The 18,654-nt window shown below is 38.9% G+C and overlaps 1 protein-coding gene across 1 annotated transcript; it reads left to right on the plus strand.

Moving 5' to 3' along the window:
• Window positions 1–11,254: 11,254 nt before the first annotated feature.
• On the plus strand, window positions 11,255–16,078 carry LOC148864413 (importin subunit beta-1-like). Its single transcript, XM_088980987.1, has 3 exons — window positions 11,255–11,392; window positions 12,246–14,675; window positions 14,776–16,078. Exons 2-3 carry the CDS (start codon window positions 12,253–12,255, stop codon window positions 14,972–14,974), a joined length of 2,622 nt encoding a protein of 873 aa, XP_088837113.1. The 5' UTR covers window positions 11,255–11,392; window positions 12,246–12,252; the 3' UTR covers window positions 14,975–16,078.
• The last annotated feature ends 2,576 nt before the right edge of the window (window positions 16,079–18,654 follow it).

Raw genomic sequence — 18,654 nt, forward strand, 5'->3', positions numbered from 1 at the left:
AATAAATATTTTAAAGTTATTATATAATTTCCTTAGAATATTTAAATAATTCTTAAATTTTTTAGTTCAAACTTTCTTTAGATAGATGTAGATAAAAAGTGGAGAAGATAAATAAGAATTAGAGAAAATTTTGGAGAGAATCTCTCTACTAAATTAGAGGTAACTTAGGAGAATGGGGATAGTGGTGGAGGTTGTTTAGGAGAAATTTTAGGATATTAGATTATTTAGGTTATTGGAACGTGTGGGAGAAATTCTAACTGCAATGGGAGGTCAAGGTCAGGTTGTTTGACACGAGGCTCAATGATAGTAGGAGAAGGAAGTCTAAGGTTGCTTTCAAAGTTTCCTAGAATCAGGTGATTCAATTGTTGTGGACATTCAGCCTCAAGAGTATCCTTCCGTTTACGCCTTATAAACCACTGTTGCCAAGACCACTGGAGAGGAGGAGGAGGAGGAACAGAAATACTGTTACTACAAGAGGAAGACAAATTAGGAATGACCATAGAGGTAGGAATAGGAAAATAAAAAGGAGTATGATCTTCACAAACACTCTCCCCCTGAAGAAAAGGACGAGTTGACTGAAATACAGAGTAGACTCAAGGAATGCAACATCCTTAGATACGTACCTTCAGCCAATATGGGAATCAAAGCACTTGTACCACTTTTGGATTGGAAAGTAGCCCAAAAATATGCATTTGACAAATTTAGAGTCAAGTATCAGGCAAGAAAGACTCATGTCATGAACAAAGCAGCTACAACCAAAGACTCTGAGATACAAACTGAAAATAAGATCCTTAGGAAACAAAAGTTGATAAGGTGATTGAAGAGAAAGGGATCATGAAGGAACTCTATTAATGAAATACATTGCTGCTTCAATTGCATCTCCCTAGAATCGAGTTGGTACGTTCATTTGGAAGAGAAGGCCTCTTGCCACCTCAACAACATGTCTATTTTTTTCTCTCTGCTACACCATTCTGTTGCGGAGCATGCGAGCATGAACTTTGATGAATTGCTCCCTTTTCTTCAAGGAATAATCGCATGTGTTTTTCAAAATACTCCTTAGCGTTGTCAAACCGTATTATCTTGATTTTTCTTTCAAATTGTGTTTCCACCATCTTGAAGAAGTTTTGAACAATGGAAGGGACCTCATCTCTACTCTTCATCACTCCTATTACTTGCAGGATATATAGTTCTACATTGTTTTGAGAGATGACAAACTTCACATTGCATACCCGAACTAGACTTAGACTGGCATAAGTTTGGAACAAAAATTTAATGGACTTAAAAGGCACATGATTGAGGCGACAATGCCACAACTTTAAAAAACTCAAATTTTCATCATGACATGACTCGATCTGGCATAGTAATCCTTGCTCGGAGGTTTGATAAAAAAAGGTAAACTCCATCAGCTTCATGTCCAGTTCTAATCATCCTCCCCATTCTTAGGTCCTGAAAAATACAATGAGAAGGGAAAAGGTCACTGAACAGTTACGAGATTTGGTAAGAGTGCCAACAGATAAAAGATTCTTGTACAAGTGGGGGACATGAAGGACAAAGCTCAGGGAAACATCACGAGTAAGCTTAACCTCCCCCAGACTAGAGATAGGGATCTGAGATCCATCAGCTACAGTGATTTTTTCTTCCCCTAGAGCCAACTTATAAGAGGTGAAGTGGGACGACATACCAGTCATATGTGCACTAGCTCTAGAGTCCACAATCCAAGAGCTAGTAGGAGAAGATTAACAAGTAAGTGCAATACCTGATTTTATATATGCATTGGAAGGATTACTATAACTAGTAGAGGCAGAGAGCCCAAACTTCTCAAGTTGAGTCAAAAGAATCCTAAGCTTCTCCATCACATCAGAGGAATCATGTGTGGGAGCCTATACATTAAGAGGGCAATCAACTCCAACAGTAGCAAGATGAGCATTACCCTTCTTTGCGGTTTTAAACTTGTTGGAAAACAATATCTACTTTTCCAACACCTATCATTCGTATGTCTCAGCCTCTTGCAGTAATCACATACCACAACTTCATGCTTTTTGTTAGTGCCCTATTTGTTTGTACTTGACTTGGACCTTGAAGACATGTAGGCAAAATGATCCATCACTGAGGTTTGCATCATAGCAACCCTTCTACTCTCCTCTCCTTGCACTAAGGAGTATGCAGTAGCAAGGGAAACAATATCTGCACTCAAGATGTGTTGTCGGGTAAAATCATATTCACCATTCAATCCAGCCAAGAAGTCAAACACTCAATTCTTCTCAATATACTTCCAATACCATTCACCGTCCTCAGGGTTCTTCCATTGCAAGTTCTCCAAATGATCCATTTCTTCCCATAGAGACTACAAGATGAGAAGTACATGGCTACAATCATCTCCCCCTGACGTATATTACAGGCTTCTCTTTGGAGTTGATAGACTCGGGCTATATTTTTTTTTCTTGAGAGTAGGTGGTTGTAACACGATCCCAAATATCATTGGCAGTGGAGAGGAACATATAATTGCAAGCAATATGTGGCTGCATTAAACACACCAGCCATGACATAACCAAGGAATTATCATGTTCCCATCTAGCAAGTTTGGAGTCATCAGCTTTTGGTTTCTCCTCCCTACCAGTAATAAATCCAAGTTTACCCCTACCTCCGATAGTAAGATTGGTTGATTGAGACCACTCTAGGAAGTTGGTTCCATCAAGTTTTATAGTGGTTATCATACCACTAGAGACATCGACTTTACCCAGCAACACTCCGAAAGTAGTTTGTAACTCCTTATGCACATCATTTGAGTTGGGTAGGCCTTTTAACAGTTCTACAACACTACAACCACTAACCAACACACACAAGACCCACAAAAGATGGGAAACACTCGGCTAGAATCCAATGGGAGGCCCAAAACTGAACTGGCGGCAAGATAAGGAAGGAAAAAGACCTCCCGTAGAAAGATCAGCGGTTATAAGGATGTGAAACCACTTCCCATACCTTTAGCAATGCCAAATAAACCAAACCAACAAGTTTCAAGCATGCATCGAACTCAAACATGGAGGAAAAAGACCAAACATCGAACTAGTATTTTTTTGTAATTTTTTATTATAAAATACGGGAAAATCATAGACACATTAGACGAAGATAAGAACCATACCACAATAACCCTAAAATTAGGGCAAACCAAAGTATATCAAATTCAAGGGTTGCCGCTGGTTCTTGTACGGATTGCTGACATCATCCGACAACGGTCTGACGCCAGTAGGTCTTCATGAGTTCGGGAGTTAGTAGAGGATCTAGTTCGAGACTTCTTCCCGCTCTGATACCAAGTTGTCGAGTGTAGGAAGAGGGAAGGAACAGGGAAGAAGAAGAAGAAGAAGAAGAGAAGAGAAGAGAAGAGGAAGAAGAAGAGTTATGAGAGAGAGCTTGGGTGTTACTATTCACACCTAGAATATTCTATTATATGATAAATCTGAAATTACAGCCATGTCCCTATAAGGGCACCCAAATACAAAAAAGGAAAAGACAACAATACCCCTAAAGCCAAATACACATTCTCAACAATAGGCTACTTTGTCTTCGGTTGTGCTCCTTTCAACATGGTTGACTATGGTAGAGGAGGCTTGAAGAATTTAGGTGAGTGGTCCGAACTTGGCAGTGGGGGTTGTGGCATGGGCGTCATTGCTCCCGGTGCAGGGAAAGGAGTAGCACCACCCTTGCTGCCACTACAACCGCATTTTAGCTTGTTGCAATCAACGGGTCATGCAACCTTGAAAGAGCACTCACTCGAAGATTGTTGATATGCTTTACTAGGAATGCAGTTCTTCCGGTCATCCAGCAAAGCCCTTCCTACACCGTTGGAGATCAATGTAGTACACTCCGGTGCTTCATTGGCGAAGTAGTTAAAACACTACCGCCAGTACAACCCCAGTAAACATGTTGTAAGCCACGTTGAAATGCTCCAAGCTCTTCATCTACCCAATGGTGGGTGGAAGTGGGCCTTGGATATGGTTGAAGCTGACGTCAAACACCATGACATTCTTAAGCAGGCCAATCTCAGAGGGCAAATAGCCGGTGAGGTTGTCATTCATGAGAATGATCTCGTTCAGGGTGTGACCCATCTTACCAATGCTGTTGGGGATGCAATCGCCAAGGTTGTTGTTGGACAGCACAATGATGGAGACGGGGGAGTTTCCAAGGTTGTCTGGAATGCCGAATCAGAAGCGGTTGTCGTTAAGGAAGATGGCATCAAGTCCTTATTAAAGAGCCAAATCCACAAAAATGGTATCTGGGACAATGCCATAGAAATGGTTGGAGTTGAGGTGGAAAAGAGCCAGTTTGCCAGATCTGTTAAGAGGCCAAGCTTGGGTAGGAGATACCTAGCAATGTCAGTGTGGTTGAGATTGATGTTAGAGACTTATGGTTTATGGTGTAAGTTGCTAAGGCAATAGGGAGCCGCTTGCACACTCAGCAATGGAGATCGAAGATCCTCCTCTGTCAGTCTTCCAACCCAAGACTAAAGATGGTCCAAAATTAAAGAGAAAGGATAAAATGGTCCAAAATTATCAACAAGGGGAATTTTGGCATTTTTTGAGTATTTTATCCACATATGGTGTCACATGATGGTGCTGGTGGATGGTCCATTAATGGCAGGTACCGGATTGTCACATTTTAAAAGTTTGAGTATTGGATTGTCGCATTTTAAAGTACGAGGACCAAATTACCACTTGAACCAAAGTACATGGTACTGGTTGGGAATTTTCCCTTACATTTAAAACTAATAACTTTCTTAATTTTTCATCAACAAATTTGTAGCATCATTTTATTTTTTTTAATGAAATTTAAGTAGATGTCAAATTATAAGATTTAACTTTCAAACTAAAATTTTCTTAATTTTTGTTGTTTTACTAATAAACATGTATTAATTTGTATTAACTTTATTTTTATGTATGAAAATTTTAGAAATTTTATTACATTTTTGTAGTTTTTAAAAATTACTGAAACTTTATTTTTAAATTGTTATTAAATAATTTCTTTACAAAAGTACAGTAATTTATCTTTTTTTCCAATATACGCTGATCACTATTTTCATTTTCCAATTTTTTCCAAAACTATATTAATTTATATGTTGAGGAAATACAATCCTTTTCCAATATAAGTTAATCAATGATTCCCTTTTCCAAACCTAATTTATCCTTAATTTATCTTTTGAAGAAATTTTCCAAAAGTACACTAATTTATCTATAATTGTCCAAAATGTAATTTTGTGAAAATTATGGAAAATTTATTACATTTGTGTAATTTTGACAAATTATTGAAATTTATTCTTAGATTCCAATTAAATAGTTTATTTACAAAGTTAACACTAATTTATCCTTTATTTTCCGATATATGTTAGTTAATATTTTCATTTCTGAAATTATACTAATTTATCTTAATGCATTACTACATTTTGATTTCAATTTCCAAAATCATAATACATTACACTATTTTTTGATAATTTTACACTAATTTCTAATAATTTTCAGTAATTAATTATTAAAATCAGAAAAGAACAATAAATTATAATAACAAATGAAATATTAAATAACAATAAATTAAACTAATTGTTGATAACTTTACTCTAATTTCTGATCATTTTCAACAATTAATGTTTAAAAATTGAAAAATAACAGTAAATTACAAAAAAATAAATATCAAATAAAAACAAATTACACTAAGTTTTTGAAATTTTCCAATAATTAATGATTAAAATCAGAAAATATGCAGTAAATTACAATAAAAATTAAATATTAAATAACAATAAATAACACTAAGTTATGACATTTTTCAATAATTAATGATTAAAAATCAGAAAATAACGGTAATTATCACAAAATTATTCCTATTTAAATAAATACAAATATCAATTTTAACAATATAAATAATTAATAATAATTCTAATTTAAATATTTTGAAAGGTGTTTGAAAACTTATTAAATATGTTTGAAAATATTAGAAAATTTGAGATTATTTGTGTATTGTTTAGTAATGGAAATCATTTGAGAGTAAATAAAGGATAAAAATAATAAATAAAATATTTAGTTTATTTAATGAAATAAATGTTAAAATATTTATAGTTTTTATATAAATTATAAAATAATTTAAATTATGAATATCAAATAATGAAAATTATTGCAAACCAAATAATTAATAAAATAATAGTTAATGGTTTATTCAAAGAAATTGAAAATTGAAAATTTAATTTTCTAAAAATTAATTTTCTGAAGATTAATGTATTCTAATTTAATAATATATTCCAATAAATTAAATTTTAATTTACGAAAGTAAATGAATGTTCTAAAAATAGGGATCATTATAGACATAGGTGACAAATCTGGTTTAGGTTTTGTCGGGCCTAAGCCCAAATTTTTTGTGCCACAACCTAGATTGGGTGGCCTCAGGCCATTGTAAGATCGATAAAAAGACAAGGTAGACGCTTGCCGTGTCAATCCTATCAAGCATCAATATTACCCAGATTTTTATATAATATATTTATTATGTTTAGCATCAAAACATAAAATCAAGGCTATGAATGGGTCGGGCCGAGATTCAGAGATATGTTGTATTTGAAAAACCCAACCTAAAACATCTATCTTCTTCACCCTATATATAGCTATAGTGGTTGCTCTAGGGTGACGCAACAACCATAGTAGTGCAAACAAGGGAGCCCATCCTCCATGGTTTTTCATTTGAGATCGGATTTGCTCCTCACACAGTGTGCCTTACACCGATCTCACACGCACATCCTACCATGCACTGGGAACATCTCCCGTATTTATAAGTTATTATTCACAGGAGATGTTCCCAATGCACGGTGGATGTGCTTTGTGAGGCTCCCCTGTGTGAGGAGCAGATTGCATCCCTTTTCACCCATCCACATTTTATTCTTGACGGGATCCGCTTCTCACACAGGGGCACCTCACAGGCACATCCACCATGTATTGGGAACATCTCCTGTGAATAATAACTTATAAGTACGGGAGATGTTCCCATGCATGGTAAGATGTGCGCGTGAGGTCGGTGTGAGGCGCCCTGTGTGATGAGCAGATCCAGTCTCGATTTATTCACACCAGAATAATGCTTATGACATTATTCATGTTGGAAAACAAAGATTTTTCACTCGGTTTTGGATTTTTATTGGATGGTAACATGCGCCCTTGATTCAGTTTTTGACGCCTGGTAGACATTATTCAAGTCAAAAAGAGTTCAAATGACATCGGAATAGCACAATTAACATACCTGGGATGTGATGCAAGAGGAACCTTTCACAATCAAGCTTTTGTTGTGAGTGTTCAACTCCTATTTTGAGTGCTCCGCCCATGTTTTGTGAATGTTCAACCAAGCTTCTACAAGTCTTTGAATCTCCACAATCTTCTATGATTCACTCACTGAGTGTTTCGTCTACTCCTACTTCAAACAGAGAGAATAGAGTGAGTCAATGGAAGGGAATAGAGAGATGATGGGAGAAATAAGTTGGCCTGTTTCTTATCATATCATGATTGTTGATGAGGGGCAATTTAACCCTCCAATGACATTCCGTCACGTTGTGGACTTGAACAGTTGCTTAACACCTTGGCGTCACGTAGGCACTTTATCCAAAGGTCAAGTTGACAATCTCAGGATTAGGTCACCCATCACATGACTAAGTCGCACATCGCAGGACCAGGTCGCCCATCACAGGACTGGGTTGGCCATCACAAGACCAGATTGCCTATCGCAAGACCATGTCGGCCATCACAGGACCAGGTCACCTATTATAGGACCAGTTTGGCCATCACATGACCAAGTCGACCATCACAAGACCAAGTCGCCCATCGTAGGACCAAGTCAGCCATCGCAGGACTAGGTTGCCCATCGCAGGATTGAGCTAGGGACCTCGGCATGAGGGGCGACCTCTTTCCATAGACCTAGCTGAAGCGCAGTTGGCGACTTGACAGACATGGTAGCCAACCCCCATCATAGGTGGGTTACCATCTTCGAATCCTCCGGGATCACATCACCCCATTGACGGAGATGACTCCCACCCCGCCCACTTTGAAGGCAATTGAGTGAGCTCTATCACTTTACGTGGAAACCACCTCCAAGTGAGGTGGGCCAGTAAGTCACGTCCCTCCTGCCCCCCGCCCCCCAAGAGATTTTGAGCGTGCAACGTGAAGCCCATGACAATCTGTGCCTATATAAAGGCATCCTAGTGATCAGAGAAGGTACACACAATTTAGCATTCACAACTCTCTAGCTCTCTTGCTTTTTATCTCTCTCAAAACTCTTTGTTGACTTAAGTATTGAAGTGCCCACCTTGAGTAAAGCAGCCCAAACACTTTGATCACTTCCTTTGCAGCTCAACCAGGTGACCTACTCAATTTGGTGTCCGAGCTGTCTACCAGTAGGGAGCACCAGATCATGCACCATCAATTGGCGTCATTTGTGGGATCATGGCATACAAAAGCTAAGTTCTCACCTATTCTCTGTGCCTCAAGCAACAATAGTAACACATGGATCAAAGGAACCCCTACAGAGGGCAAAATTAGAATGATTAGCTTAGACAAAATCTCCCAGCCTTGACTGTGAGGCCGCCCCCTTGGGTCAAGCCCTCCATGCTCCCTATGAGAGTTGATGGCCAATAGATTGTGAGGCCACCCCCGCAAGTCAAGCCCTCCATGGTTCCCATGGGAGTTGATGACCAATAAACTATGGAGTTGATCTGTAAGTTGAGCCCTTCATGGTTGCCATGGGAGTTGATGGCCAACAAATTGTGGAGCCACCCTCACAAGTCAGCCCTGCCAAGGTGACAAGGTGTTTGTAGGCCAAGGTGCTAAGAGTGAACTGGCCTATTAAAATTTTGATGACCTAACTGAGTCCTACTTTGGCGACCTGGACGAGCTGACTCACGATACACACACTTTGGTGAAAATCTACGAATGGGAATGCAAACCGCGTTTAGCATTAAGGCTCCCTCAAACCAACCTATTCGAAACACGACAACAATAGATGACCGGCCCACGCTTAGCACACTTTGACTTGCTCAAACATGAAACATCATCCTTGTCAGCATCATTCTTGTTGCCCTCTTCGCTATCCTCCACCTCGGTTTTGGACTCCATGCTGACCTCGTTGGCCACCCCTACGAGGACCGGCTTGAGGAACACTGCGTAAAAGCCTATGAATGGAGTGACCTGAGGAAGCAGTGGCATAGTTTGAAGCCCTTCTTGAGGACAGACATGATGAACTCTGCTCTTGAGGTGTTCGGGCGAACAATGGAACTCCTCAATGACTACATCCCTAGCTCAATGGATGTCCTCGGAGTACCCTCTCCGCCTCCTCGTGTTGGCGAGTTCACTCTTATACCCCGATGGTCAAGATGGCGATGTGTTGTGCAGTGTCACATTTAGCCCTTAGATGCTTCCAGTTCAGGCGAACAAATCGGGCCAACACCAACAAACCAACTGAACTAAGTCACTTTGGGCCAGTGACCTATAAGGAACTACTCCCTTCACCGAACCGACCTCGATTCGGGAGTGGGGGCAATTGATGATGGGTGATTTAGCCCTATAGTGACATTGTGCCATGTGGCAGCCCTGAACTGTTACTTAACACCTCTGCGTCATGTAGGCACCTCGGACCAAGTAACCCATCACAGGACTAGGTCTCCCATGGCAAGACCAAGTCGGCCATCACAAGACTAGGTTGCCCATCACAAGACCGGGTTGCCCATTGTAGGACTAGGTTGGCTATCTTAGGACCAGGTCGGCCATTATAGGACCAAGTCGCCTTTCGTAGGACTAGGCCCCCCATTGTAGGACTAGGTTGCCTATCACAGTACTGGGTTGCCCATTGTAGGACTAGGTCGCTTATCGCAGGACTTGGTCGGCCATCACAAGACCAGGTCGCCCATTGTAGGACGAAGTCGACCATCATAGTACTAGATCACCCATCGCATGACTAGGTAGCCCATCGCAGGACTAGGTTGTCCATCATAGGGTTGAGCTAGGGACTTCGGCATGAGGGGTGACCTCTCTTCATTGACCTAGTAGAAGCGCAGTTGGCAACCTGTAGGACATGATGGCTGACCCCATCATTAGTAGGCTATCGTCTCCGAATCCTCTAGGATCATGTCACCCCATCGAAGGAGCTGACTCCTACCCCACTTGCTTCGGAGGCAACCGGGTGAGCTCTATCGCTTTATGCAGAACCACCTTTGAGCAAGGTGGGTTGGTAAGTCACATCCCCCCGGAGATTTTCGCCACAACAACCTACGCCTATATAAAGGTGTCCTAGTGATTAGAGAAGGTACGCACGATCTAGTATTCACATCTCTCTAGCTCTCTTGCTTTTTTGCTCTCTCAAAACTCTTTGTTGACTTAAGCATCAGAGTGCCCACCCCGAGTAAAGCAACCTGAGTACTCTGATACTGTTCTTTTGCAGCTTGACCCAATGTAATCACTAGCTCGACATCCGAGCTGTCCTCCAATAGGGAACTACTAGATCGTGCAACATGAATTGTGAATTGTGGTCAGCTTGTTTCCTAATAGGTTAGGATCTCTTCTTAAGTTTTTAGCAAAAAAGAGGAAATAGACATGCTAAGTGCCAACTCCATGGACTTTGGGCTTCTAGAGGGAATCTTGCTCCCCCTCTAGAATTGATCCCTTAGGTTGTGTTTGGTTTGAAGGAAAAAGTAGGGAAAGGAAAAGACCTTTACCTACTTTTTCCTTCAAACCAAACAGAGCCTCGGGGTAATGGAGCATAAAGAAGTCACATGACGTGACATAACATTAATTTAGTATATACATAAAGAGAGAGATCTGTGTATTAATAATATGTAAACATGTCTTTATATATATGCAAGTACTTATGTATACGTATATATACGTGTATGTACTTATATGCATGTAATGTATATATGCAACTATGCATCCCTAAAATGTTCGCCTTGCATTATGCATATAACTATCTATCAATGTACATGTATGTATATATCCATCTACCTATCTATGTATATTTAAGGATGTATGTGTATATTTAAGTATGTATGTGATAATGCTAAAACAGAATTGACCTAAACCTTTGAGGTCAAGAGATGAGAACATGTGGATGTGGCAATTGGAAGTGGAGAAGTGGGGCCAACTCGAACCTAAAACGATCTCAAACTTCGGGTTGGGGACTAACCCGGCCCGACTTGCAGTCCGCCAGTCCCTGGTCTCAGCAGTTTAGAAAACAGAAAGAGTTCATTACTCATTAGTAGGGTTTTCAAAATTACATTCCGCGTCCGCTTCTTCTCTCTCTCCTGTTTCTTCGCTGTCTCTCTAGGGTTTTCAAATATTGTCACTCGAGAGACGCCCTTGACCGTGTAGAAGGATACGCGATTCATTAAGTAAGTTCTCATCTGAAAATCCATTGTTTCTGCACATAATTTCAATTATCGATTTGAATTTTTCATAAGAACCACTATTTTTGTAATATCGCCTATGTTGTCTCGACTTAGGGTTTAATGTATGACATCGATTTGGTCTCTGAATTAGGGTTTCTTTTTTTTCGGGGTCCTAAGAGGTTTTTGAAGTCCAGGGGTTTTGATGTTAGGGTTTTGAACGTTTGGTGGTGATGTGTTAGGGAAAACAAATTGACCTTTTTGTATGGCTGCCTCGTTGGTAGTCGTTTTAGGTTTGAAATAGCAAATAATCAATGCCCGTAAAAGGTATAGTCCAAGTTGAATCTATTTATTCTTTTTTGTTTCTTCTAACAGAGTAGAACTTAGATTTGAGAGCTTTTTATCCCGCTCTCTGATACCAGTAATCGTCTTGATTGGGATTGTGTATTCTGATCTGGTTTTGGTGATTTAGTCACAAGTATTGATTTTCAGATTTTAATTTGTAGAAAAAACTGATAGGCTGAAACCTCATAGAAAGAGTTCATTAGCATTATTGAACTCTTATTCTTCTATTTTTTCTATATTATTTTTTCTTTCTTTTCAAAACTATCCAGATCTATGATCTTTTATGATTCTGACATATTTCCACTTGTACGATCAAATATTAAAATGGGTATTCTTTTCAATGGAGAAATGTAATTTTTCTCAAGTTTTGTGATTTGGACAGACCCTTGGTTGAGTTTTCCTGGAGTGATTGACTTCGTTAACTAGCATGGAACATTTTTATTTTCTTTTTGGATAAGTAATGAGTGGCTTTTGTTAAGCCTTCCTTATTAGTTTTGCATCTGTGCTTTTACAGATACAATATGGCAATGGAAGTCACTCAGGTTCTCTTGAATGCCCAAGCAGTTGATGGCACAGTACGGAAGCATGCAGAAGAAAGCCTGAAGCAGTTTCAGGAGCAAAACCTTCCTAGCTTTTTGCTATCCCTCTCTGGGGAATTGACAAATGATGATAAGCCTGTTGATAGCCGTAAGTTAGCTGGTTTGATCCTCAAGAATGCCTTGGATGCCAAAGAGCAACATAGGAAGTTTGAGCTTGTTCAAAGATGGTTGTCCTTGGACTCATCTGTGAAAGCCCAAATCAAAACTTGCTTGTTACAGACCCTTTCTTCTCCTGTACCTGATGCTCGGTCTACCGCATCTCAAGTCATTGCAAAGATTGCTGGAATTGAGTTGCCGCATAATCAATGGCCTGAGCTGATAGACGCTCTCTTGGCAAACAATATCCATCAGGTTCCTGATCATGTCAAGCAGGCTACACTTGAGACTCTAGGGTATTTGTGTGAAGAAGTCTCTCCAGATGTTGTAGATCAAGATAAAGTAAATAAGATACTTACAGCTGTGGTTCAGGGTATGAATGCTTCTGAAGGGAACAATGATATCAGGCTTGCTGCCACAAGAGCATTGTATAATTCTCTGGGATTTGCTCAGGCTAATTTCACCAATGATATGGAGCGCGACTATATCATGAAAGTTGTCTGTGAGGCAACTTTGTCCCCAGAGCTAAAGATTAGGCAAGCAGCTTTTGAGTGTCTGGTTTCTATTTCCTCGACCTATTACGACAAGTTATCTCCTTATATGCAGGCCATTTTTAACATTACAGCAAAATCTGTGAGGGAAGACGAGGAGCCTGTTGCTCTTCAAGCTGTTGAGTTTTGGAGTTCAATTTGTGATGAGGAGATAGACATCTTAGAGGAATATGGAGGTGATTTAAGCGGTGACTCTGAAACTACTTGCTTTTATTTTATTAAGCAGGCTCTCCCTGCTCTTGTGCCTATGTTATTGGAGACACTCCTTAAGCAAGAAGAGGATCAGGATCAGGATGAAGGGGCATGGAACCTTGCCATGGCTGGGGGTACATGTTTGGGTTTGGTTGCAAGGACTGTGGGAGATGATATTGTTCCACTTGTTATGCCTTTTATTGAAGAGAACATAACAAAATCAGATTGGCGACAGAGGGAGGCAGCCACTTATGCTTTTGGTTCCATCTTGGAGGGTCCAACGCCAGAGAAGCTTACATCTATCGTTAATGTTGCTCTAAACTTTATGCTCAGTGCATTGACTAAGGACCCAAACAACCATGTGAAGGACACTACTGCATGGACCCTTGGAAGAATTTTTGAATTCCTTCATGGCTCAACAATGGAGACACCTATCATTACCCATGCAAACTGTCAACAGATTATAACAGTGCTACTTCAGAGCATGAAAGATGCTCCGAATGTTGCTGAGAAAGCATGTGGTGCTCTATATTTCCTAGCCCAAGGTTATGAGGATGCAGGCTCATCATCCTCCCCACTAACACCTTTTTTCCAGGAAATTGTTCAGGCCCTTCTCAATGTGACACATAGAGAAGATGCTGGAGAATCTCGCCTCCGGACTGCTGCTTATGAAACTCTAAATGAAGTTGTTAGGTGTTCAACAGATGAGACAGCTCCGTTGGTGGTGCAATTAGTTCCTCTCATAATGATGGAACTCCATCAGACACTAGAGGCCCAGAAACTTTCATCTGATGAAAGGGAAAAGCAGAATGAATTGCAAGGTCTTCTCTGTGGGTGCTTGCAGGTCATTATACAGAAGCTGGGGGCCTCTGAGCCAACAAAGTATGTCTTCATGCAATACGCTGATCAGATGATGAGCCTCTTCTTGAGGGTTTTTGCTTGCAGAAGCGCCACTGTACATGAAGAGGCCATGCTTGCCATTGGAGCCTTTGCTTATGCAACAGGCCAGGAATTTGCCAAGTACATGCAAGAATTTTACAAGTATTTAGAAATGGGTCTTCAGAATTTTGAGGAGTATCAGGTCTGTGCTGTCACAGTAGGTGTAGTTGGGGATCTATGCAGGGCATTGGAGGATAAGATACTTCCGTACTGTGACGGGATCATGACACAACTCCTGAAGGATTTGTCTAGCAATCAGTTGCATCGGACTGTGAAGCCTCCTATCTTCTCATGCTTTGGTGACATTGCCCTGGCGATTGGAGAAAATTTTGAGAAGTACTTGATGTATGCGATGCCCATGCTCCAGAGTGCAGCCGAACTGTCTGTCCATGCATCTGGTGCTGATGATGAAATAATAGAGTACACCAATCTTCTAAGAAATGGGATCTTGGAAGCATACTCGGGGGTTTTCCAAGGCTTCAAGAGTTCCCCCAAGACACAACTGCTGATGCCCTATGCCCCTCACATCATCCAGTTCTTGGACAGCTTGTACATGGAGAAAGACATGTGAGTTTTATTGGGGGCCTCGCATATTGGTTTCCTGTTTACTTCATTTCTTCAGTCTTTAGTTACTAACCAATTTATTGGTTTATTTATTTATTTGTAGGGACGATACAGTGACTAAGACGGCAATTGGAGTACTGGGAGATCTAGCTGATACACTGGGTAGTAATGCAGCATCCTTGATTCAGCAGTCTGTCTCAAGCAGAGACTTTTTAAATGAATGCTTGTCATCTGATGACCATTTGATTAAAGAATCTGCCGAGTGGGCCAAGTTGGCCATCAGTCGAGCCATGTCTGTTTGAGGCTGCTGGAAGTCAGTATTTTTCGGAAGTCCCTGCATGCATTTGGGTGTGTTGAGTTGGGGTCCAGGATTGCATACCATGTTTTTGGGTTGTCACCATTTTCACACTACAGTAATTGGGGTCGTTGTCCACTAGCTCTTGTCTCGGCACCATGGAGTCGGTCAGTGGGTGTTTTTTAGTTTGCGTGGAAATAGTGGGTGGTTATGACCCACTTAGCCTATGATAACTTTGCAGAAGTGGGCAAGCCTACCCTAACGGAAGAAGTACATAAAAACGTTAAAAAGAAAAAAAAAAGGTGTGGGAGGAATGGGGGAGGGGGTGATAAGAGCTGTGAAATGTTGAGGAAACACATCCCTGACTGGCATTAGTCATTACCACCACAATGTCCGAACTGGTTCTATTTGAAATTGCATCTTCTAAAGACCCCTCCCAATTAGCTGGTTCCTTCCTATGCGCAAACAACTGGAAGGCTTCAGTGTTTGGAGTGGATTACACCCAAAACACTATTCAGGTGTTGTTTCACTTAAAGACACCCCAAGAGAGGAATATTCAAAATTTGCTTATTGATTTGCATCATTTCATCTCTACCCCCTTTAAAATTTTTGTGTCGAGTCCTGCATTAAGTTGTCCGTCTGTCTTAGTTGGTCCGGTAGCATTTCCTCTCTTGCCTTATTTTTATTTTTATTTTTTTTTGTATACTCAATATGTGCGGCTCGGAATCGTCCACAATTTTAGGGCATTTATTATCCACTGTTGATCATATTTCATGATTATCCTCACTTTTTGCGTAGTAAGTTATGTCAAATATACATGCATTCCATTTTGCCCTTTGTTTCTTTTTTTGCCATTATATATATATTTTTTCATTCTTAGCTTTGTGGGTCAATTATCTTCAATTCATTGCTGTGTGAAATGTAATCATTATGATTACTATCATGGAAGGTAATGGAATGTACAGGCATATTAGGAGTTTCATGACATGAATATGTCTGGAAAGAGGGTTGGCGTGGTCCCTTCTTGATAGGGGTTGTGTATCTTTTTGTAATATTGTTTGTCGTATTCTGGTATAAAGCATATACAAAAATATTTTTTGAGTGAAGGTAACCCACCGTCGAACCTCTGCTGCTGTGTTCGTTTGCTTTGTTAATTCAAGGTTTTTCTTTTCTCTACAAAAAAATAGTGAAGAGAAATTTACTCTCTCTCTCTCTCGGACTTATCATGGCCATTCTTTCTTTATTTATTAAGCGTAAACAGGCAAAATTTGTACTTGTATACAAGGCCTGCGTACTGGATAAAACATATCTAGATACAAGATGAGCGGCCATATTGTCCGACTTGGGAGTACATCTTCACTGAACATCGGGATATGATGGAGGAACTTGAAGCGCTGCGCACTTGGTTTGGATTGAATTGTGTTGGGTAGCAAGAAAAGCAGGAGAGAAGAAGAAAAGAAATAGCCCGGGGGACCATCACTGTAAGTAATTTCTGATGGTCTTCATGTTGCTCCCATAACTTCTCCCAAGTCCCATCGACCATGTGTATGCATGTTTAGGAACATTGCCAGTTTTGAGAGCATACTCGATCTGCGTAGTCGTAGGGGTCCTTGACATGCTTTAGAAATAGGTGGGTCACACAATTGGATGGGTGGTTGATTTAGAAATAGAAATTGCCACCTCTACTTTAAACCTTGTTGATACCATAATAATAGTATGGTCTAAACCCCACCAATAAACAAAATGCCATATGTCATGTTTTACTTTTAAGCATTAGTGGCAAACTTTTAAGCACTAGTAAGTGCACTTGACAATTTTTTCTGATGACGACGATAATGGTAAATAATGCATATTCAAAATCTTCTATATTTTTTTATACTTTTATGGTTATAACTATTATTCTTATTTGTCAGACTTATTTTTGTTTAATACGATGAATATATGATATTAGAGATGCGACCAAATGTTTTTACAATTTTTTTTTTGTATTTTATACTTTTGTGTGTTTTTATCTTTTATTATTATTATTATTATTTAATTATGACATCAAAGATATTTTATGAGAGGAATTGAATGATGAGAAATGTTGTAGTTCAAATTATATTTGGTGCCCTCACAATTAGAGATAGACTAAATTCAAAAATAGGGGTATTCTAGTTACGAACAGGATTTAATGAATGTTAATAAGAATTAATACCTTAAATATAAGGCATAATTAGAGGCATTTAAATGAGAAGAGTGGTTGGTCCAATTACATTTCTATAATTATAATTAGAGAGGAATCAAATTCAAAAACTGGGATATTTAACTCAAGGTAAGTTTGATTTGTTATTTGAAGAGATTGACAATAAAAATTTTGGTTCGATAGCTTGTGAGCCTAGTTCGATTAACATATATATACATACATACATACATACATTATAGAATATAAAAATATATTTTATAATATATTATGAAATATATTTTTATATTATATATATATATATATACATGGATAGATAGATAGATTCATTTTCGAGTTTTTGAACCAACCTTGAGCTCATTGAATATTTAATTGAATTGAGCTCGAACTCGAGCCTAATAGTATTTTAGTCAAATTGACCTAAGACATGAGGAAGTTTGGCTCGCCTCGACTCAATTGCATCCCTAATTTCACTCTTTGATGTGTATTTCTATATTATTGCAATTTGAAGTTTTGAACATGGGTTCAATTATGATGCCATAAAGACATGATACCTAATAAACTTATAACCAATCAACTGTTATCATAAAAGTAAGAATCAATTAGGTGGGTTTTCACCAAAATTTAGGGGCAGGATAGTTGCTGTTAGTTCTATAGGCTCAATTTAGGTATACAAATACAAATATGTAGAGTGCAAAATCTTGTATTTTGTATGTATTTGTATTGTATATATTTGTATTTGTACTCTTTCAAACCGAGCCTAAAAGATAAAAGAAAGCTGATTAGAATTGTGACAAATCATTTGCTTAGCTTGATTCATTGCAATATCCAATCAGATCCAGATCTTCAACATTGGAGAAATCATGGTCAATCCAATGAAAGTGTTTGCACTATTTTTATATTATATATAGGGAATTTGCTTAGTGTAATGGTAAAATTTCGGACAATAGCCTGACAACGCAGGTTCAATATGAAATGGATGGGTTAAATTTGGTTAAGGGCAACCTAAGCCCGGGATGGAAATGTGTATTTGGTTGGACTTGGGCTGTTTGTTCAGGTTTGAATGTGTCTTTTCAATCATGTTTTGCAGTGGTTTTTTTTTTTTTAATTTTAAATTTAAATTTTGGCTGCATAATAAGATAAGATACAAGTACAAAATTGTAAAACCAAAGTAAAACTATTTACGAGGAAGGGGCTCTTTTTCACACGGGATGGGACGTTAATGCTACCTCATCTAACACTCAAAACTTTTTTAGAAAAAACTAAAAACCTTATCATTTACCATATAAAAAATAATAACTTGCAAGATTGGTCCATTCTTGGGAATGCTTTTAGGTTCAGTTTAAAAAAAGTATAAATATAAACATTTAGAGTATAAATATATATAAAATAATACAAAAAATGTATTACAAGATTTTGCATTTTATGGAAAAATCTATGATACGAAAGAGAGATATGGTATGGAAAGAGTTTTGATTGATCAAAAGTTTAAAACCCATTCATGA

This window comes from Nelumbo lutea, chromosome 3 (genome assembly GCF_056320005.1).
Source record: "Nelumbo lutea isolate HS-2025 chromosome 3, American lotus-T2T, whole genome shotgun sequence".
Classification (NCBI taxonomy): Eukaryota; Viridiplantae; Streptophyta; class Magnoliopsida; order Proteales; family Nelumbonaceae; genus Nelumbo; species Nelumbo lutea.